This window comes from Salmo trutta, chromosome 12 (assembly GCF_901001165.1).
Source record: "Salmo trutta chromosome 12, fSalTru1.1, whole genome shotgun sequence".
Lineage (NCBI taxonomy): Eukaryota > Metazoa > Chordata > Actinopteri > Salmoniformes > Salmonidae > Salmo > Salmo trutta.
In genome coordinates, this window is record NC_042968.1 from 75511300 (window position 1) to 75532626 (window position 21327).

General features: G+C 42.4%; 1 protein-coding gene across 2 annotated transcripts; it reads left to right on the forward strand.

The window, feature by feature from the left end:
* The first annotated feature begins 2993 nt into the window (after nucleotides 1-2993).
* LOC115204158 (PHD finger protein 24-like) lies at nucleotides 2994-20998 on the forward strand. Of its 2 annotated transcripts, XM_029769521.1 has the most exons (9): nucleotides 2994-3610; nucleotides 7906-8348; nucleotides 11957-12142; nucleotides 14862-14940; nucleotides 16941-17143; nucleotides 17305-17471; nucleotides 18496-18528; nucleotides 19341-19418; nucleotides 19550-20998. In XM_029769521.1, exons 2-9 carry the CDS (start codon nucleotides 7908-7910, stop codon nucleotides 19644-19646), a joined length of 1284 nt encoding a protein of 427 aa, XP_029625381.1. In that variant the 5' UTR covers nucleotides 2994-3610; nucleotides 7906-7907; the 3' UTR covers nucleotides 19647-20998. The 2 variants fall into 2 exon arrangements, with proteins under 2 accessions (XP_029625381.1, XP_029625382.1); XM_029769522.1 differs by lacking the exon at nucleotides 18496-18528 and having other exon boundaries at nucleotides 2996-3610.
* Nucleotides 20999-21327: the final 329 nt, after the last annotated feature.

The following is a 21327-nucleotide window of genomic DNA, read 5'->3' on the forward strand; positions in this document are numbered from 1 at the left end:
TATTCTATTGTAGCTATTTAAAGATTTTAAAAAATAGAAGAGAGCTCCTCCTCAGCAGCACTAAGCTGTAAATCTCTCTGTACAGTGAAGCATTACACTTAAAGTCTTTATAAAGTATTACACTGTACATCATCAGGTTACATGATTGAATCATGTAAGGCTTAATGAGATCATGCTGGGCTGTCAAACCTAAATAAATTCTACCCTCACTGTTCAGTCTATTAGTGAGTTTTGATAGGCCACTGATGGGAGCTGCATTGAATACCAATAAACTGTAAAGTCATTTTTTCCATATTCTCTGAAAAAAACAACAGTTTTTATCAATATTTAAATAATCCGGCAGAGTAAACATTTGGCCTCTAAACATTCCATAGAATTTTATGACAGGTACTGTGTTTGGCAGTGTGACCGGAATTGAAAAAGAATACACTGTGTGAAACTTTTCTGAATGATGAAACAAAGAAAAAATACCTCGGCTCACCTGATAGATAGCGTTCTCTCATCTGTCATGGGCGTGACTAAATAGAAAATACAGATACAGTAAGACTGCTCTTGGAATGAGGGGAGACTGTGGGCATATCAGTTACTGTAATTCAACAGCCTAGCTTGAACAAAAAAGGGGATACTAAATGATCAACTGAGGGACAGTGTAATTTGCCTGGCTACCCAGACTCCTTACTCTGTTCAAACTCTATGCCACACCCACAGACGTTGGTTTTTTCTCCACAAGGTCTGTAACGGATGACAGAGCTGCAGAAGAATTTAGTGTGAGGCGTCAGGCTACAGTGTAATATGTCCGACTGTCTTTGCGCTCTAGTTCTTTGCTATTTATTACACGGCATACTACAGAAGAAAAGCCTTGAATTACTTCATATCCTCAAGCAGCTCTCAACCTTTTTCTTCTCACATTTCCATTTGGTTAATCTGTAGACTAAGACAGCATGTATTTATCCCCTAGACTATTTTCTGGTTGTTTGATATGAAATATATTTTGGACTAGGCTTTATATATTGATGTGTTTTGAGAGAGAGAGAGGGGGGGGGGGAAGGGGGGAGAGTGTGAGAGAGCGAAAGAGAGAGAGGGAGAGAGAGAGGGAGGGAGAAGGGGGGAGAGTGTGAGAGAGAGAGGGAGGGAGAGAGAGAGAGAGAGAGAGAGAGAGTGGGGGGGAAGGGGGGAGAGTGTGAGAGAGAGAGAGAGAGGGAGAGAGAGAGTGGGGGGGAGAAGGGGGAGAGAGAGAGAGAGAGAGAGAGGGGGGAGAAGGGGGGAGAGTGTGAGAGAGGGACAGAGAGAGAGAGAGAGAGAGGGAGGGGGGAGAAGAGGGGAGAGTGTGTGTGAGAGAGAGAGAGAGAGAGAGAGAGAGAGAGAGAGAGAGGGAGAAGGGGGAGAGTGTGAGAGAGAGAGAGAGAGAGGGGGGGAGAAGGGGGGAGAGTGTGTGAGAGAGAGAGAGAGAGAGAGAGTGAGAGAGAGAGGGGGAGAGAAGGGGGGAGAGTGTGAAAGAGAGAGAGAGAGAGGGAGAGAGAGAGGGGGGAGAGATAGAGGGAGCGAGCAAGAGAGAAAGACAGAGAGAGAGAGTTTCATGTCAAAGCACAGAATGCCTGCTGATGTGCTTTTCATTCTGTTGGTTTGAATCCTGAGCAGTCAGTCATTCAGGAAATGTAATCTACAGTGGGACAATGACACGGTCACAAGGATCACAGAAGGCAAGGACACTGAAAAAATGAAAGGTCTTTTAAAGGTTCATACTTTAGTTGAGGGTCTGTATAAGATAAAAGGGAAGCACACACACACACACAAAGAGAGAGAGAGAGAGAGATCTATCCTGGCTTGACCATAAGGCACTGCAACCATTACCATTCACATGGAGGGTATGGGTGCCAAGGGAAGCGGAGAGGATATTGTGACACGCCCTGCCTCTTGGTAGAAAAGTCAATGTAAAGTCAATGTAAAGGATTTTGATTTCTCACCCGTCTTCAAACCTAGCTCGACCTGTTCAGTTTATCTTCATTAAGACCACATTCATGTGAGACCAATAGAATAATTGATGAACTTTCAAACTCCTCCGCTGTCTCTCCTCTGCAAGATGATGAGTCATTTTATTTTGACCTCAAAGTGCACAGGCATGAATATTACAGATAGTCTAAGACAGTGAATTGAGCATCAATGCATAACGTTTACTGTGTAACAAGACCTCATCTGGACCTCAGATATGCAGAAAACAACATTGTTATTGTTATAAGCAGAACTTCAACATTGCGCAATTTTTGTGTCCCACCTTCAAGAGAACTCTACCTTTTGATATTTTAGAAAGTGTGTTTACTACTTTACTGGTGGAGAGTCTGTAACAACAATGGAAACAGGTAAGGAATTCAAAATACAAGAAATATATATATCTTATTCATGACAAATCCTGAGATGGACGGAAGGGACAAAGAGACACTGGGGGGTTAGCTGAGGGGTCAAGTTTTGTGTGTTACACAAAGTGGAGTATTCCTCCCTTTTCCTGCCTCTGTCTGGAGAGGGCCAGCCCCAGAGACCTATGGGTCACTATGCATTCACCTCTACATCAATAATGTATGGCTCTGCCTACATTTAACCCACCATGCACTGGAACCACACACCGGGAGGTGCTAGAGACTATATCCCCCTCTATAGTACAGAGTACAGATTAAACATATTGAAAAAGATAGAAAGGGCAATGTTTGTAAAGTCAATGTTTATAAAGTCAATGTTTGTTAAGTTAAGCAGGCAAAATCAAATTAGATATGATGATATGCCATACTCCCATTTATTCTTCAATCGCCTCTCTCACCTCTCAGTTTAAATGTGCATGGCTGTAATTTAATATATCAAAGTATCATTTTCAATGCATTTGGAAGATGCCTGAACTGAAATGTTACTATAGGCTCCCATTAGATCTCTATATTGCATCATGATCATGAGATGATGATATTGATTCATGAGAGGTTTGAGTGGGGCTGTAAAAGCCTCAACACTCCCATATATGACGTTTCAACCTTTCTGGGAGGTTATTGGTTATTAGTGTATTCTGGCACAAGCGGATTTTTTTATCTGGTCCCCGGCCAATCAAGAAGGTAACATTTTAGATTGAGTAGCCTGCAAGTTATCTAGTTCCTCAATACTTTCAATTGACTGACTATCAAGGCTCGTTGTTAGTGTGGGTCCGAATAGTGAATAGCATTGCTTCATGGTTCAACTTCTGTCTCGCTGTAACGGTTCTGTGCATACGGCTGCATTTTCGAAAGAGTTCCCCTGTAGCTCTCCACACGCGCAAGTGAAAAGAAAGAGATTTCAGCACTGGAGCTGTCCACGCAATCTTTTTGACGGACTCGTATCACTCTTATCACCTGTGCTATAGGTTATTTTGATCACATTTGCACTATAGATCTGTAAGTGAGGCTATTTGAGTGAGTGTCACGCATACATAAAATACCATTCAATGCATTGTGGTAAAGAAACACGAGTAAGCTAAACCCGCACATCGCCTACTTTTCATTCAATCGAAGCCTTGAAATGCTGTGTAGCCGTGCGTGAGGCACAAGAAAAAAGGAATTCTCAAGTCACGGTGGAGAGTTGTCCGATTTTATCTCAGGTAAATCCCGTTTATTTATATTTTCAATATGACAGAGACGAACAGCAAAATTGTTCCATAACACAACGTTTCAAGGTTGCATTTCCAATGACTTTTTGATTGATGCATCAAGGATGACAAGGCTCGAATCGAATCTGGGGTTATTGCAGCAGCTATAGAATTTTTCTTTATCAGACAATGATTGATGGCTGTGTTTTAAAATGAACATTCATAGGCGGGATTTAGTGATCTAGTGTCATGAAGTTCCTCGCATCTCTTTATGTGCTACCAGGGTGAACACACACATTTGCGGGTGTGTAATGTAGGCTTGGCATCAGACCGTTTTGCAGCGATCAAGGTCAGCTCTCAGACGGGTGCGGATCCTAGCCACACATGATTATGTCATGCATTATAACCTCTCGTTGGGTGGTTCAACCTACCTTTGGTTCAGTACTACTACAGCCTCTGTGTCCCATTCTGGGTAAACACAGGCCAAGTGCCTGGGGAGTCCTAGTGCCCTGGACTGAGTCCAGCTCCACAGCCTGTGACAGATCACCTGCCTTTCGCACAGTGCCCATTGTCAGCTTCTCTCAGCCTCAGTGTATTGGCTTTCGCACAGTGCCCATTGTCAGCTTCTCTCAGCCTCAGTGTATTGGCTGGCACTGGCACAGCCTCTCAGTTTGCCTGGCAGCCTGTGAATGCCAACATGGGGACTCCTCTCTAAGGATGCATTTAGAGTTAAATTCCTCCATTTCCAGGCGCTTCTGGGTTCTCGGTGTACCAGAGATATGGAATCCCAGCAGGTCAGGGAGATTTTGTCTCAAGCATTTTTGTGTATGTTTACCAGTGTGTGTGTGAGTGTGTGTGTGTGTGTGTGTGTGTGTGTGTGTGTGTGTGTGTGTGTGTGTGTGTGTGTGTGTGTGTGTGTGTGTGTGTGTGCGTGTGTGGTTATTTTGTGTGTGTGTGTGTGGTTGTTTTGTTTGTGTGTGGGTGGTTTTGTGTGTGTGCGTGTGGTTGTTTTGTGCGTGTGTGGTTGTTTTCTGTGTGTGTATGGTTGTTTTGTGTGTGCTTGTATTTGTGTTTACAATTCTGCTCACTGGTGAAGGCCTGGGTGAACTCGTTAGTGTAATTAGTTCCAGGTCTTTGCTCTGCGGGTCCATGGATGAGATCCTTGGCTAAATGGGATTCATTCCCATGAACAGGAATGCTATGTGGCGCCCCCATTCAATGAATCTCCCCCCACAATCCCGGCATGAAAAGGAGGACTGGTTGGGATTCTAATCTGCACATACCGAGAATGGACCTGTGAAAAAAAACATGTCACTACTGTCACATGGACAACCAACTCTGTCGTCAGACCCAGCACCTTAACCCCTACTGTCAAACTGGGTTCATTACAGAAACTACAGCTATTCTTTATAATAATAAACTGTCTGTTGGGAAAAGCCTGTACAAACAGTCTAGATTAAACAGATTCTCTTAAATCCACCAGTTTGCATAATGCAGGATAAAAGATTGCTATTGTAGGAGCTTAACGTGGATGACATTCCACAGTGACACCTGTGCAGACGAGGTGTCTGACGGAATACTAATGGACAACCAAGGTGTCCTAATCAGCCCCTAATACACTGTTTTACAAGGCTCACAGGAGCCAACCCATTCTAATTCCAACCCAAGATTAATGTCCTGTTTTGCATACGCTCTGCCTTTGCCAAAACGTCGTCCCTGCGGGACAAAAATAGATTCTCTATTACACCCAAGGACTTCAAGTATTTTGGGGGGTATTATGCATGAAACGTACGAAATAAATGTCAAATCAAATTGACTGGCTTTCACCAGTGCACAGTGTTGTGTTGGTGAATTATGGTACTGTTTATTGTATCACTTCCCTTCAGTGGGCTCTGAGCAGGGCTGGCAATGCCAGACATGGTCACGTTCTGATAAATCATGTCTGACCAGTGGAGTGTAGACGGCCTACAAAAGGGATTACTGGGAGCGAGAGCTAGATCAGAGGGATTTAAAGAGCACCATGGCGCCATCTTCCTCCAAAAGTATCAATATTTCATTACACCAAGACAGTGCTGTGAGCTCCAGCCATCCAGTTCCCCATCATTGGGTGCTCTGCTTCATAGAGCAAACCCAGATGTCTTTGTTAAAGCTGACAAGCTAATAAAACTGATTCAAATGTTTCTATAGGCAACACAAATACATTCAGACTTTATCACTCTATGTTAAAGTGCTCTTCTTTAGCTTGTGCAAATTCTATTTGCTGTAGCTCTGCCAAAAACACTGCACCATCATTATTCCTGCTGTGTTACACTATGTACGTAGTTCACCATAGGCTTTACACGTCTTGTTATATGCAACAATATGAAAGATACAAGTGCTCATAAAAGTGCCTAGAATTCCGCCCATACAGTATCTTGAGACCTAGTGGGAGAATATCCAGACTGTTGCGGTGGAGCTTGTTCAGAATGGGATTGCATCAAGTCCTGCCATGCATCAAGTCCTGTCCCAAGGAGTGGCCATGTTTTCCTCCCCATCTACTTCTTATTTTTATCCAGGGGCATTTAAATCATTCAGAGTGGTCCAACCTTCTGTGCAGAGCAGCACAGGCAGCTGCTCTTGTAGGAAGCTAGTGAACACACAGCCCGAGGGAACCACAGCACTCCTCCTCATTTCTATGGATTTAGCCTGCGTTGTAGTATGTGGGCCAAAAGATGGTTGTTTTCCACCCTCCAGACATTTTAAGTCTTTAGTCCCGTTTGTAAATAAATACAGTTTTCACATCTATGAATTCTCACATTCTGAGTGTCTCCTGAGGTAAGATGTAGTGTAAGACACTCTTACGAAAACACCAGTCAAGTGTGAGGGGAAGTATAATGTTCAAATGTTTTGCATTTTTGACAGTTTCATGGCAAAAGCTTTGGGTTAGAAGACCTGCTAGATAACCAGTGGCAGATTTCTAAATTCCCTTTATTACATCAGTGTACAAAGCACTGACCCAGGTGTGTCAGCTTTGACAGAAGAACAATAAATAAGGCCCTCGTTTAAAATTCACAAGTTAACCTCAAAACGGTGAGGTCTCCTACACTGCTCAGTCTCTCTGTGAGCAGTAGTCAGGATGGGAGTGTGTTTGTGCCAGGTCTGGTCAGCCAGGGATGGCCTCTAGTGGAGCTTGACTGTGGCCTTCCTGTGGTTCTCCTCGGATGCCCTGTTAGACAGTCTATCATCGAGCCTCATTACTGTGTCTGTCTGTCTGATGTGTCACCCGTCCCCGTCACCTCAACACTCTGGAGGAGGATGGACACATCACTGGCTGAGATTAATTCCAGCAGCATAATCATCTCCTCCTGGCACTCAAAAGACTTTGATGAGCTTGTGTTCACACTATGTCCCCCTGCTCCCTGTCTGTCAGTCTGACTGTCCACCCGTCCATCTGTCTGCTGCTAGTTACAGGAGGTCCACAGAAATAGGTTGTACCAGTAAAGGCCGATGGGTGTTTGGGAAGAGTGTCCTATCCTCCAAATCCTGTCATTGAGCAAGATTCAATAATATACCAAGAAGGCCATGCACAGAAGCCTCAAAACTGTAGTCATATTAGAGCTAACTGAGAAAGAGAGGAAAGGACAGAGGCAGGGAAGCACTCTGATGGTACTCTAGATGAATGGGATTGGATTTCACACAACCACTTATCTGGAGCGTGGCTGGATGAGATTGCATTTCAGATCGCGACACGTGTCCTCTAAGTACCGTGTAATCAACTTGAATCCCCAACAGCCCCCTATTCAATAACGGAATTCATGGTCTCGAATGAGCCGAGTGGAATAAGCGAAAGTAGTTCTTTGTTTGTTACAGGAGCCACTGAATTACTGTGTTTTGTTCTACTCTTCCCATTCATTTTATTTGTTAATTTATGTTTAATGCTATCTATCTAAAGTAGTTTCATGTGATTGATGAGCATTAATGGCGGCAATCCAGGACCAGGAATGGCTGAGCTCAGTCTGGTGATAGATCATGATCCCACTAGGCACAGACGTCAATTCAACGTCTAGTCCATGTTGAAATGACATGGAAACAACGTTGGTTCAACCAGTGTGTGCCCAGTGGGATGTGTAACTGTACCTGAGAATGGAACCATTATGCACACGCACACACACAAAGTTGGTCAACATATCACTTTAATCTTAACTCTTGATAAAATGGCAAGTCCAAGTAGCCATATCTCTCAAACAAAATGTATGCCATACACACAGTAACGAGTACCCATCTCTCTCTCTCTCTCTCTCTCTCTCTCTTTCTCTCTTTCTACGAAGTCATGGGAGTGCTCATGTCTAAGAAGCATCAGGTGGAGAAGGTGCAGAAATGCACCTCGGTCATCTCTGCCTTTCAGCAAGGGGTAAAGGAACGCGCCCCATCCACAACAAACCAGGGGGAAGGATCCAAAGAGGAAAGAGAGGGGCCGACTGAAGCCTCGCCACCACCCAACCTGGAGGAGAAGGAGGAGGCAGAGCACAGAGAGGCAGACAGCAAAGCGGGGCCCTCAGGGACCTCCCAGCAGGCTGCAACTCCGGCCCCCACCAGGGACGAGTGTAAGGTCAACCAGGAGGCCTGGAATAGGTTACGGGACGGGAAGGGGGTGGAGCCTGAGGATCTGGACAAGACCGGCCATCAGCTCACCCCACCTGCCTTTGTACGTCCCAAGAGAGATGCCAACGTTGACCAGCCTATGGAGGTAGCACTGGGACAGAGAGAGCAGGTAAGATAGTGTGGGATACATTACAATAAAGGGTTTACTTTGTTCTTTAAACCCCTGAATTTTTAAGATATGTGTGAGAAGGAATTACCATGGCAACAGCAGACTTATCTCCGTGAAATCCAGTTGAGTTAGGATGTTTAGACTGAAAAGAGACCTAAATATCTGTTAAGTATGCTGAGTCTTTAGCATTTCCACCCATAGGTGAGATAATGTGTGTTTGAAAAAAGATGTATGCTTTTGTCACACCAGCTATTTTCCCTCTACTCTACGGTAGAGCCTTTGTGTTGGCGTCTAAGTGCTCTTCATAGAGAGAATGCTGTTGTGTGGGCAGGTGCTCAGGCTGTCTCAGTGAGGAGGCCTTGGCCTCTGCCTCACATCCCAGGGTCACCATGACTAATAGGGGTCCTGAAGTGGTCAGAGACGGGGGCGCGGTTCAGGACTGGACCAGATGACCAATTAGCTGCTTGTGGCTATTAGGAAGAGCAGACTTTTATAATAGGACTCTCAAGAGAGGATTGGGATTGTTTTTATGCTTTAAATCACTCTAATGGTGCTCACCAGAAACAAAAAGTAGAACAGAGTGGACTATTTTCAGTAATGAGGAATAATATGTTACAGCTGCAGGGACAGACTAGAGAGGAGCAGACAAAACATTAAGATTAAGACGTTACTGAAACGGATGGCCATACTGTAGCAGCAACAGAATATTGTTATTTGTATTTGTATTTATTAAGGATCCCCATTTGCTGTTGCCAAGGCAGCAGCTACTCTTCCTGAGTTCCAAACACATTAAGGCCCTTACATTACATATTAAACAAAATATAAAACAGTACATCATATAACATTATTACACCACTACATATCTACAATACAAAATGTATAATACCACCTTACAACAATATTACAATGTGCGTGTGTGTAGAGTGTGTGTGCTAGCGCTTGTGTGCGTATGCGTGTGTCTGTACCTTTGTGTGTCTCTTCACAGTCCATGCTGTTCCATAAGTTATATTTTTATCTACTGACTGCATCAGTTACCTGATGTGGAATAGAGTTCCATGTAGTCATGGCTCTATGTAGTACTGTGCGCCTCCCATAGTCTGTTCTGGACTTGGGGACTGTGAAGAGACCTCTGGTGGCATGTCTTGTGGGGTATGCATGTGTGTCCGATCTGTGTGCTAGTAGTTTAAACAGACACCTCGGTGCATTCAGCATGTCAACACTTCTTACAAAAACAAGTAGTGATGAAGTCAATCTCTCCTTGTAACGGCTGTCGTAGTAATGAAACCAAGGTGCAGCGGAGGATGTGTGTTCATCTTGAAATTTAATTGAAAAAGAGAACACTACAAAAATAAACAAAAGACGACAGCAAAACAGTCCTGTCAGGAAATACTCTAAACAGAAAACAATCACCCACAAACCCCAAAGGAAAAACAGGCTGCCTATGTATGACTCCCAATCAGCAACAACGAACTACAGCTGTTCCTGATTGGGAGCCACACACGGCCAACCAAAGAAACAAACCAACATAGAAAAATAAACATAGAACGCCCACCCATGTAACACCATGGCCTAACCAAAATAGATAACAAAAAAAACCTCTCTATTGCCAGGGCGTTACACTCCTCCACTTTGAGCCAATACAGATTGACATGCATATCATTAATTTTGTCTCTCCTTGTACATTTAAGTGCTAGCCGTGCTGCCCTATTCTGAGCCAAATGCAATTTTCCTAAGTCCCTCTTTGTGGCACCTGACCACACAACTGAACAGTAGTCCAGGTGCAACAAAACTAGGACCTGTAGGACCTGCCTTGTTGATAATTGACTTCTCCCCATCTTAGTTACTCTTGTATCAATATGTTTTGACCAATATATATGCTTGACAGTTTACAATCCAGCTTTACTCCAAGCAGTTTAGTCACCTCAACTTGTTCAATTTCCACATTGTTCATTACAAGATTTAGTTGAGGTTTAGGGTTTAGTGAACGATTTGTCCCAAATACAATGCTTTTAGTTTTTGAAATATTTAGGGCTATCTTAATCCTTGCCACACATCCTGAAACTAACTGCAGCTCTTTGTTAAGTGTTGCAGCCTTTCAGTCGCTGTAGTTATTAAGATTAACATAACACTTGTTACAAAAGATAATAGATAATAGATATCAGCCCTAAATTAAATTGTTCATGTTTGGAGCTGTAGGATACTTCACATAAGAGAGGAAAATTAGCAGTGCTGTATTTTTCGTAGATTAGTCATCAAGGAAGTACTCAAAGTCTTGGTGGAACCAGACATAATGATGATATTGGCAGGCAATTTCAGCCTCCTTCATGATTGGGTAAAATCAATAGAGAAACTTCTCCTTTCCTATCAGGCTCTCTACAGATAACTGTAGTCAGAATCCTCACACAGGATGACTCACACATAATGATACCAGACAAGATAGCTAGAAACTATTGTTGAGTTACATCTGTTTCATAATGTGATGAGAGTATAGACCACTATGTCTCTAGGAATAGGTTTGAGTGTTGAGTATGGGGGAGGTATGATTCCTTCTGGCTATAGTCACCTGTAAGGGACCAGGTTTGACAAGGTCAGTCCAGAAGACTGTGACGATAGTAACATTTTTCATCCTGAGGTCAAAGCAGTATTAGAGACTGACTGACTGCGCTATGGTATAAGTTCCCACTATAATAATTTTGACTGTGTAGACAGTCAAACGTCTTCTGCCTGTGAATGGAGTCCTGAGGGATGGACCTGAAATCACCTGAAAGAGAGACACTAAACTGATGACTCTAAAATTATACTTAAATTACTATGAAATAAAACAGTGCTCTCTAAGCTTTGATTCTAAACTTGAATCAAATTTGTTTGAGTGTATGGCGGTATTGACACAACATTCTTTGCATTCGCTGTTTGATCAATCCAATAACCTGTCTAGACTGTAACATTCAGGAGAGAACAGCTAGCCTTCAACATGGTGATGTGATTCAAAGCTGGTCTTTCTGACAGTCTTTGTGAGAGAGAGGTGTGTCATGGGATTATTTCTATATTTAAACCCTAATGGAGAAGCTTAATGGAGTAGGTATGAAAGTTTGATTATGAAAATATGTTAAATGAATGCTTTGGGATTTGGGCAATGAAACCCTTTATCTACTTTCCCAGAGTTAGATGAACTTGTGGATACCATTTGTATGTCTCTGTGTCTAATATGAAGGAAGTTAGAGGTAGTTTCGCGAGCCAATGCTAACTAGCTTTTGCGCAGTGACTGGAAGTCTATGGAAGTCTTATCTGCTAGCATGCTAGCGCTAGTTAGCAACTTTCTTCACACTGCACTCAGAGACATAAAAATGGTATTCATGAGTTCATCTTTCTCTGGTGAAGTAGATATTAATTTACCGTTATAGGGTCAAAATCCTCTTTTCAGCCTATACTGCTTAGTCATTTGGATAAGTCAGTGACTTCATATGATTCTCAGACATATACAGTAGATGGATCTTTCAGCTAGTGGATTTGGAACACAACTGACAAGTCTCCTACGTAGGATTCAACCCCCACCTCATGCATTAGGAGTATGGTCTTTAACCCAATGACCTGATTTGCCTTTTCCCCAGCCGGTGAACGATGAGATGTGTGAGGTGTGTGAGGTGTGGACGGCCGACAACCTGTTTCCCTGCAGGACCTGCACACGGGTCTTCCATGATGGCTGTCTGAGTGAAATGGGCTACCTGCGCACCGAACTCCTGCAGGAGATGAGGGAGACAGCTCACACCGCGACAGGCTGGAGCTGCTACTACTGCGTCAGTCACTCAGTCAATAATCACCTCCTATTGGCTATTCACAAAGACCAACCACACTCCACAAAGACTGCTATTTCACCTATGTATGATGCATACCCACTATTGTTACTATAACAGACACAACTATGAACAATACACACTTTATGAACCTGAACACACCTTGCACCCACACACACATCTGTATATAAGTGTATTCTCTTATGATACTTCCAGCCAGATCCTCTTTCCCAAGTGTATGTTTATAAAAAGCCAGTAATACATCATTTGGAGGCAATGTTGAATGTGTGCCAAGATTGTTAATCTCATAATGAATTAAATAGCTTGTCTTCAACATGAAGGACACTCCACTAATCTTTGGAGAAGCAATGTGCAATATGGTAAAATTAAAGTACAGACGGCATAAGGGTGCATTTCCTAAAGTGCTCTTCAGACTAAAGTAGAGGGCTTATCTTACAAATGTAGGATATTAATTTGATCCGTCTGTTGCAGGAGAATTTACTTGTAGTGTATTTGAGAATTAAAAAAGCCTTCTGAAGTTTGTAATTTCCACTTTGAAATTTCAGACTTGATTGTCCCTTACGCAAAATGTAATAAAATCCTACAAAAAAATGTCCAATAATTATAATCCACATAATAATTAACATTTCCTGTTGCTGACGGATTATTTTCCTGCTGTAGCGAACTGGCTCAAATTAGGATCCTACCTCTGTATTTTTGCGGACTGTGAGTGTTGAAGCTGATTGAGAGACTTTGATGAGTACAAAAGAGGCAATTTTTAGACAGTTTGAGAAGGGACATTGATAGGGCCAATTGACTTGTTCCTCGCTGGCCCACAATCAGTATGGGTGTGAGGGAGAAAGTGAAGAGAAGCGTGATAGTGGAAGAAGATGAAAGTGACAGTGAGAAAAATACACCTTTTCGTCTATGAAGAGTTGAGCTCTAAGAACTGTCATTGAAGCTTCAGAAACAAACACTATTTATTTTATCGCCTGGGAAAGTCATCCAAATGTCTAGCTATGTCCCCTTTGAAATGTAATTTCACAGCTTTGGTGTTGTGTCATTCTCACATCTCCTCTCATCCACAGTCATGGGGCTTGGGGATTTGCCTGAGGTGGTGAGAGCTGGTGCTGCCGTCACCACTGACTAGACTTTTCCACTATCGAGGGGACCAAAAAGTCACCCTCGTGTCCCTATTATTTTATTGTTGTTGCAACATAATAATTAACTGCTTTTAATAATTTAAAATAATTTATAACTCCCCCCTAGTGCTCAGGATAGAGTAACCTATTGTATTTCAACTTGTTTGGATTGTGGATGAACAAATACATTAAAAAAAACATTACTCGGGAGATTAAAATATAAATCGGAAACATCTAGTGCGCGTCATACAATTGATTTTTATTGTTGACACTTATGATTAGTTATGCTCTCTGAGGATTTCAAATGGGATTTTATTTCACCATGAACTGATCTTGAGCAATAGTTTAATAACAAACCTGCCAGAGAATACACAAACACAAACCAAGAAAGTGGCTTGAGGTGTTTAACTAGACACCCAGTTCTACACATCCCACTACGTACATATACAGAAAAGCTTTCTCTCTTTTAAACATAAAGTCAGCAGTTTCCCCGTGCTGAGGAGATTGAGCACTGTGGATATCGAGTGAGAGTGAGTGACTATGGTACACAACTGATCAATGCACTCACATTTATGGGATTATTTGTAGACCCGTATTGAACGCAGTGTCTTTACGCAAATCCTGGAAAAGTACAAATGTCACCCAGCAGGCCATTTTCAGCAGCCCCCAGATTTGATTCACCACTCCTGCACCCCCTCCTCTTCTGGTGTGCTCCTGTTCTGACACCCCAGCACCACAGTTCCAAATCAGTGGCACGTAGGAAGAGTTTATTTTATGATATCTGGCAGGCAGAGTTTGGACTCTTTAGCATACATGTGATGAATAAACAATTTAAGGGATACGCCTGTCTTTCCTGGAAATATTGTTTATTTGATTCCTTAAAGGGGTTAGCAAGAATGCAAAGAGCACACACAAAGCCCTAGTTTTGGACTCATATCCTGTTTTGAGCTCCATATTAGTGTATAAAATCTTTAATCAAAATACATTTTCGAAGGTGATGCTACTGGAAATCAAACGGTCTGATTTCCATAACCCTGGGCTATCCAGAGATTTCACATATCATGGCCAATTATCCACCCCAATTATTACCGTCTGTCATTCTCATCCTCCAACTCCATCCTCTCAACCTGCTCATCAGAGATAGACAGCGTAGAGAGACTTAGCATCCCCCACACACCTGCTGCAGATAATTCACTTAATAGAAGGTTTAATGTGTGTTCGACCTGAACTGCACCCTCGCCAAGGAGGGTAGTAAAATGGCTGCTAGGCTTACATTTTCCTATTACCATGGTCGTTTATTCCAAACCATCTAGTACACACTTGACACACTTGTCTATAAAAATAGCTTCTGAGAAACTGCATAATAAGCACACCAAGGCATTCTGGATAATTTCTGATGCACGCTGAACTGAATTTAGACACACAGCACATGAATCAATTAGGGTATGCTCCATAATAGCACATATGAGGGCAGCGGGGCACACTTTGTGCTGCCCCGCTTTGTACTTAATTAGCTTCAGACTTGAGTTTGTATCAGATCTCTCCCAATTAACAGTGACCTTCGCCCCTTTCTCCCATAGGACAACGTGAACCTGCTCCTGACTGAAGAGGAGATGTACAGCCTGATGGAAACCTTCAAGCAGTGCAAGATCATCCCTGGTCAGTCATAATGTCATCGTGCTTCTGCTGCACCTCTAGAAAACAATACACAGCCGACAGATCTGCATTATCTGGTACAAGTAGGCTTTATTGGGTATAGCAATGTAGACAGTGGTTAATTGATCAATACCCCCAGTACATTGTGTATACAGGTTGTTCTCATTCACTTCAAGCATCTCTGAGCCAACCCTCTAAGCACATAAGCAAAAGGTTGCTGAGAACAAAATGGTGCCAAAAGCTCTTTGTTTTTGTAATGCACAGTGTCATGTCTCTGACTGATTAAATTATATGACAGGCTATTTTATCAAATCGATTACCAAATGTTTGATTGATTACGTAATCGAATTAAACTATGCAACAATTAACTCGTTAATAACCAGGGGCACCACGGAAGAGTGTTTATAAAGCAGCTGTCTTCCCGAATAAACTCTTAAAGATCTGAAGATATTTTATATCAATAGCAGTTAATTATTAATCATCACCTTATTCAGTCTCATCTGAACGTCGTAAAATTCTTGTTTATCGGCACGAACCCTGGCTAACAAGTTGAATCAGCAAGACAAAAATTGGCTTCATTATTTATTTACTAAATACCTAAATAATCACATAGAATTACATATACACAGGATAGATCATACATCGATTGCTAATCATGTCATAAAAGAAAAAGTCCCTAGCGGACGAAACCGATATGACAGCTGGTTACACAAAGAAAGGGGGTTGGGTTTGAATGAAAGAGCGGGAAGACTGAGGGACAAAGGGGATTGGGTCTCTATCAGACCTTGAGAAGCTATGCTACCATAAATACAGAATCTTATGCTTTCTAATTACCACCCTTTCGGAAAAGGAAAATGCATGATTATATTTACTCTGAGCTGCGCTTCGTTAGATGGGTTGAAGATGGAAGACTGGTTTGCCCAGCAGAGATCGCCATTGTCCCTTGAAGAATCTTTCTGGTCATAGTGTTGTAGAGCGGATACGTTGAAGTACCCTGTTGTTCTCAGGAGATTATCTGTCTTTTCCTAGGCCACGTACATTTACAGCTGCAGCTGATAACTCAATGTCTAGGATGTATCACTTCTTTAGTAAATAAGAGTTTAAAGTTCATACCAAATTACCATAATCAGCTTGCGCTGTATTCTGACTGGTCTAGTAGAAATTCATCCTTCCAGCGTGGTGATCATCACATCCACGCGATGTAAATTTTGTTATGTAGAGTGGATATTCAACCATTCGCAACCCCAGCTCACACTGGGGTTTTCTTAGTCTGACGTGAATTGGGTCACGGCGGCTTTTATACTGGAGAAGAGAAGGGTGTGTTTCATCCCTCTCCAACCAATGTCTGTTCACTTGGGCGTGGCCACTGAGTGAGCATAGTTTACTTATGAAAACAATTCTCTCATTTAGAAGGCTTAAATTTAATTTAATCTTTTCACAAATAGTTTCATATTTAAACATTTAAATTGCAAAACAATTCCATGTGAATCTGATAACTAGAATGTGTAGACTTTTCAAGATAGAATTTATGTTGTCCTGTCATCAGTAATAATGTCCCAGACAACAACTGATCTGACATCATATTCTTTAAGTACCACTGGTTCGATTACAGAAATATTGTTCCATTCCCCAACTTGTTGATGTTACCATACTCTCTCTATGTTAACAAAGGCCTTTCCAAGAGTCCATTCTGTAGAGTGGAGAGAAAAGGGGGAAAGGTATTTATGGGGGGGGGTCATAAACCTCACCCAACAGGGCAACATCATGACAACAGGTTCATAGTAACTAATCAATATGTCTCTGTAACTACTCGTTACTGTAGGTATTTGTTAGCAATTGTCTGTTACAGGTTTCTGTAAAACTGCACACACTGTTTCAGCCTGGTTTCCATCACAATGTGTGGTATAAATGAAATTAATAATAATCATAAACTAATTGCATCTGGATCACTGCTTGTGGAGATTAATTTGTGGGTGTTGTGATGAACTGCTCTTGCTGTTTAGAGTCGTGCCTGGTGTCAGATGAGCTGCTGCAGTACCGCCACTTTGTGTCGAAGCAACTGTTTGAGAAGGACCTCTCTGATGAGCAGGAGGAGGAGGTGTTGGCCCAGTTCGCTGCCCTGGACCCGGAGAAGAGGGGCCAGATCGAGTGGTCTGACTTCCTATACCACGAGTCCCTGGGAGTGCTCAAGAAGTTCCGCACAGAGGTACCAGAACCCATCAGAACCCACTAAACCTGTGGCATTCAAGTGTGGTGTGTTACACATTGACACACATGTGCATATAGACACATACAAACGCATACACACACTCCAACGCACACACACACACACACAAACTCTCATCCACTGGATGCCTTTGTTCCCAGAACTCCTTGGTGCGGCTGTTGAGTGCTAAGGAGCGGGACCATGTGCGGTCAGTGTTCATGGGTTTGGACCTGGATAAAGACAGTGTGGTCACGGGAGCAGAGACCCGCTGGGCCCAGCAGTCCTGGTTTCAGAAGCTCAGCAAGGAGTCCCAGTCCTGCAATGTGAGGTGAGCACAACGCTGTTGAGTCCATAACCATCCATCCACAGGATATGAGGTTGAGAAGTTAATTAAATATCTGTCACAGACTCACAGTCAGGTGCTTCTACTCAAGGGGAAAATAGAACTCAATCAGTACAAGGTAATGTGAAAAAATCCTCAAGCCTCTTTAATCCGCTTCATACCCTAGAACTAATAACACTTAACAAAGAGATGTTTAATTTAACGTGGCGTGAGATGCCGAAACGTCATTCACTGTGCCTGAGAGGTGTGAACTAAAGCTTACTACTGGGGTTTCATCAGTTTCATTTCCCCTGTTGCAGCCGATGAATGAACATTTCTGCTTTGCATGCAGGTTAGGGAAAATAAAATAAATAAATCATTGAAATAGAGTGTTTGATGACAATTCTGATGGAGAAAGTCATGCATACGCCAAACTGTCATGATTCTTGCCCTGGAGGCAGAACTGAGTGTTTGGTATTAGTTTAAGGTTAGGGTTAGGCATTAGGGTTAGCAGTGTGGTTAATGTTAGGGTTAAGGTTAAGATCAGATTTGTATGACTTTGTGGCTGTGCTAGCTAGTGACCACTCTGCAGAGCTGCCTCCAGAACAAGATTCATGACAATAAATGCCAACCTGCACAAAGTTGATTCTAATTCATTAAACAGTGAGCCCTCCTTGAGTAGAATATATATGTTTATCATTGGTGTCAGACCCAGATCTTGGAGTCCCATTGACTCCATTAGTTCTTGGCTGCTCTAAGCTGAATGGAACAATTGACTTTAGCTAGGTTTATTTCTATCACTCACCTCTCTTCATCTCACCGCTTCTCATCTGAGTGTGGATAATTGCACTGTCTGTGATTGGAGACTTTCTCTCGGGTACTGATTCATTCACAATCATTCACTAATTGAGTCAGTGTGTGTGTGTGCGTGTGACTGTGTGAATGGACTACCCTGTACTGACCTCCTTCATTGTTATATGTCATGTCATACCATTCTATCCACCTTATCACCTTATGTCCCATCCTTCAGACTCATTGGATTGTGTTCTCCTGTGAATTGTGGGTAAGTGACAAAGCACTGCATGGGTTATCAGTATTTTTTCTTCTCTTTAGCGTCTCCAAGCCCTCAATCCACAAGTAATCTCACACGACCTATTCCTTTTTGACATTCCACCCATAATTTCACTCACCCTCTCACCAAGGCCAGGATAAAGTCCATCTGAGGAATACTGGAATCATAGAGCAAACACTACAGGTGGGATCTATAAAAGCCCAAGAACAATTGAGATGTCTAGCTTATACACAAAGAGCCCTTCATATGATGATTCCCTGTTGGTTTGAGCTGTGGATAAGAAATATCCAGTCCTCTCATTAGAGGGGTCAAAAGGCAAACTTTTGTTCTCCTGTGAGAAGCTCTAGCAGGCTTCCCTCGTCAGCTTTAAGAGGACACAGGGGGCCAAGTGGATGTGAAAGGGTCTGGTCCCTACGCCAAGGACCGAGCATGCATTCTAATTCCCCTCTTAGGTCAGACAAGACAACAACATGCTCTGTCTGCTGTGTTTTACAGCTTTTACATAGAGGTTACTCACAGTGTATAATATATACATAATATTAAGCCAGAGAGTGCAACAAGACTGAGGATAAAAGTGTTCAAGTATTAATCTTTCATAGAAGAGGTTTACATGCAGAGCAAACCGTGAGCCTGAATCTTCCTCTATCTTTAATAATTCATGAGTTGGGCTGTGGTCTGGAAGAAAGCCATTTGGTCTCAATAACCCACTGAGATATTTTCAATGTGCTTTTGCATTAGATATCTACCTGACCTCTTTACAGATTAAACAAATTGCTTATGTGTGTGTGCTTTTCCTGCTGCAGTATTAGCCATGTTGGCCCCATATCTGACAGCAGCCCAGCCAGCTCCAGCAGTGAGAGAAGCACTCAGAAAGATGACAGGTATGTAATAAATATAATTATGTGTTTGCAGGCCTGTATGCGTGCTTGAGTGTGTGTGTGTGTGTCTGTCCTTAGTCGATCTCAGTTTAGAGGATATGGCTCCCTAACCTCCTCTCTGTTCCCATCACCAGACCAGTGAGCTGGGATGACTTCCTGAGGGAGAGTGCCATCTACATCCTGGCTGCCCGGCCCAACAGCTCGGCAATGCATATCCGCCTGCCCCTATAGCCCCAGCGACCTCACCCTGCCTGGGCCGGGCCCCACCATAGAGAGAAGGCCACCCCTGGAAGTCCCTGTGGAGGACAGGTGGAGAGCCGATACCATGGCCCTGTAGGGGAATACTGTACCACTCAGAGACTGGACAGGACAGAATAAACCATCAACAGATCTCCTGCTTCACACCATAGATCAATGACCAACTGACAGCACCAGTCAACGATCCACTGACAACAACAATCAATGACCTACAAGTACTTACTGAGGGTAAAATGATAAACAACACAAGCTGACAACCCACTGGTTATAGATACTCCTGAAACACAGGATAAAATGTTTTGAAGACTCAGGGTATCCTGGGAGGCACACTTTCCCCTAAACGATAACTACTATATACAGTCAATTTGTCATGCTACAGTCTTACAAACCTCTGTATGATCAATTCAATTGGATTAGAATCACAATGATAGGCTGTCTTATGCTATCACATATCCTGCTATTGGGTAAAGCATCATATTTGGATCAGCTTCTGTATTGTATCACTGTTTTGTATCACTTGGCATCATACTTCTTGATCATAAAATAGTATCTGTCATTTAGGGAGATTTTGAAGCCCCTTCAAATCTTGGTTAATGAGTGTATAGGACTGACCGTGCAACTGCTCCAGATCAGCACATGTACCAAACAGGAATAACAGCTATCCGCATACATAATAATATATATTAAGACATGCCATACATACAAGTATAATGACATATTATTATGCATTAAAAAGCTGTATTTATTCCTGTACCCTCTAAGCTATTTTCTGTTTTTCCACTCACTTGTTCAAGATCCATTTATTTTTGATGATTATGATATTGTAATGGACACTAACCCAGTATCTGGCCTGTACATTCAGCCATAAGTACATTTTCTCTTGTAATGTAGTAGTCCAACCACTGCATATGTATGCTATGACAAAGTAGAATTATCTGCTGCTGCTGCTGCCATTCCAATCTTTTATTTGAACACTGTCATTTAGATTTGTACGGCTTTGAGGATTATTTATTGAAATTTAAATCATGCATTGGAAATGAACATCTTCTTAGGATGAAGGATGAAGCCCACGCATTAGGCCTTCATGATACTTGCATAAGCATTGCTTCAGACCTGGCTTTATGAAGTGACATTACAGTTTGTGTTAATTAGGGGAACATGTTGATACATTTTCCAAGGTGCTGCAGTATGTCATGCTTATGTAATGAGGGTCCCCTTGTCTGGAATCCTGGCCTGAAGTAGGTCATTAGTTGAATCCTAAGAGGGTAAAGGCTTTGGAATATGTGACAGTGCTGAAATAAATGAATGGCATTAACCCTCCTAAATCACTCTCTGTACTACGTATTTCTATGCTAAGTGTCCAATTCCCAAGGAACAAAAATAATGGCTTTAGATAAATAATTCATTTTAACACACCATCAAAACCATTATCTGACCATTTCCCTAAAGCAGCAAAAGATGAAATAGTCGTTGAGAGTTTTTAGTGTCTTTACTAGGTGACATCTGCTCTATCAAGATAAATAAAACAGTTCAAAACAGTAAATAAATAAACGCTAACAGCGCTGTAGGTAGTAGTGACTAACCAAGCCTAAGCAGCTAACTGGACAAATAAAGGAGCGTGCCCAGGGAGTGTTAAGGGCAGAGTGGAGTGGAG

What these genes read in the sequence shown, in the direction of transcription:
- LOC115204158 (XM_029769521.1), top strand. Translation starts at nt 7,908, where the DNA reads ATGGGAGTGCTCATGTCTAAGAAGCATCAGGTGGAGAAGGTGCAGAAA. An exon ending in GCTGGAGCTGCTACTACTGC is followed by an intron (nt 12,143 to 14,861) that starts GTCAGTCACTCA and finishes TTTCTCCCATAG; the next exon opens with GACAACGTGAACCTGCTCCT. An exon ending in TCCCAGTCCTGCAATGTGAG is followed by an intron (nt 17,472 to 18,495) that starts GTGAGCACAACG and finishes CCCATCCTTCAG; the next exon opens with ACTCATTGGATTGTGTTCTC.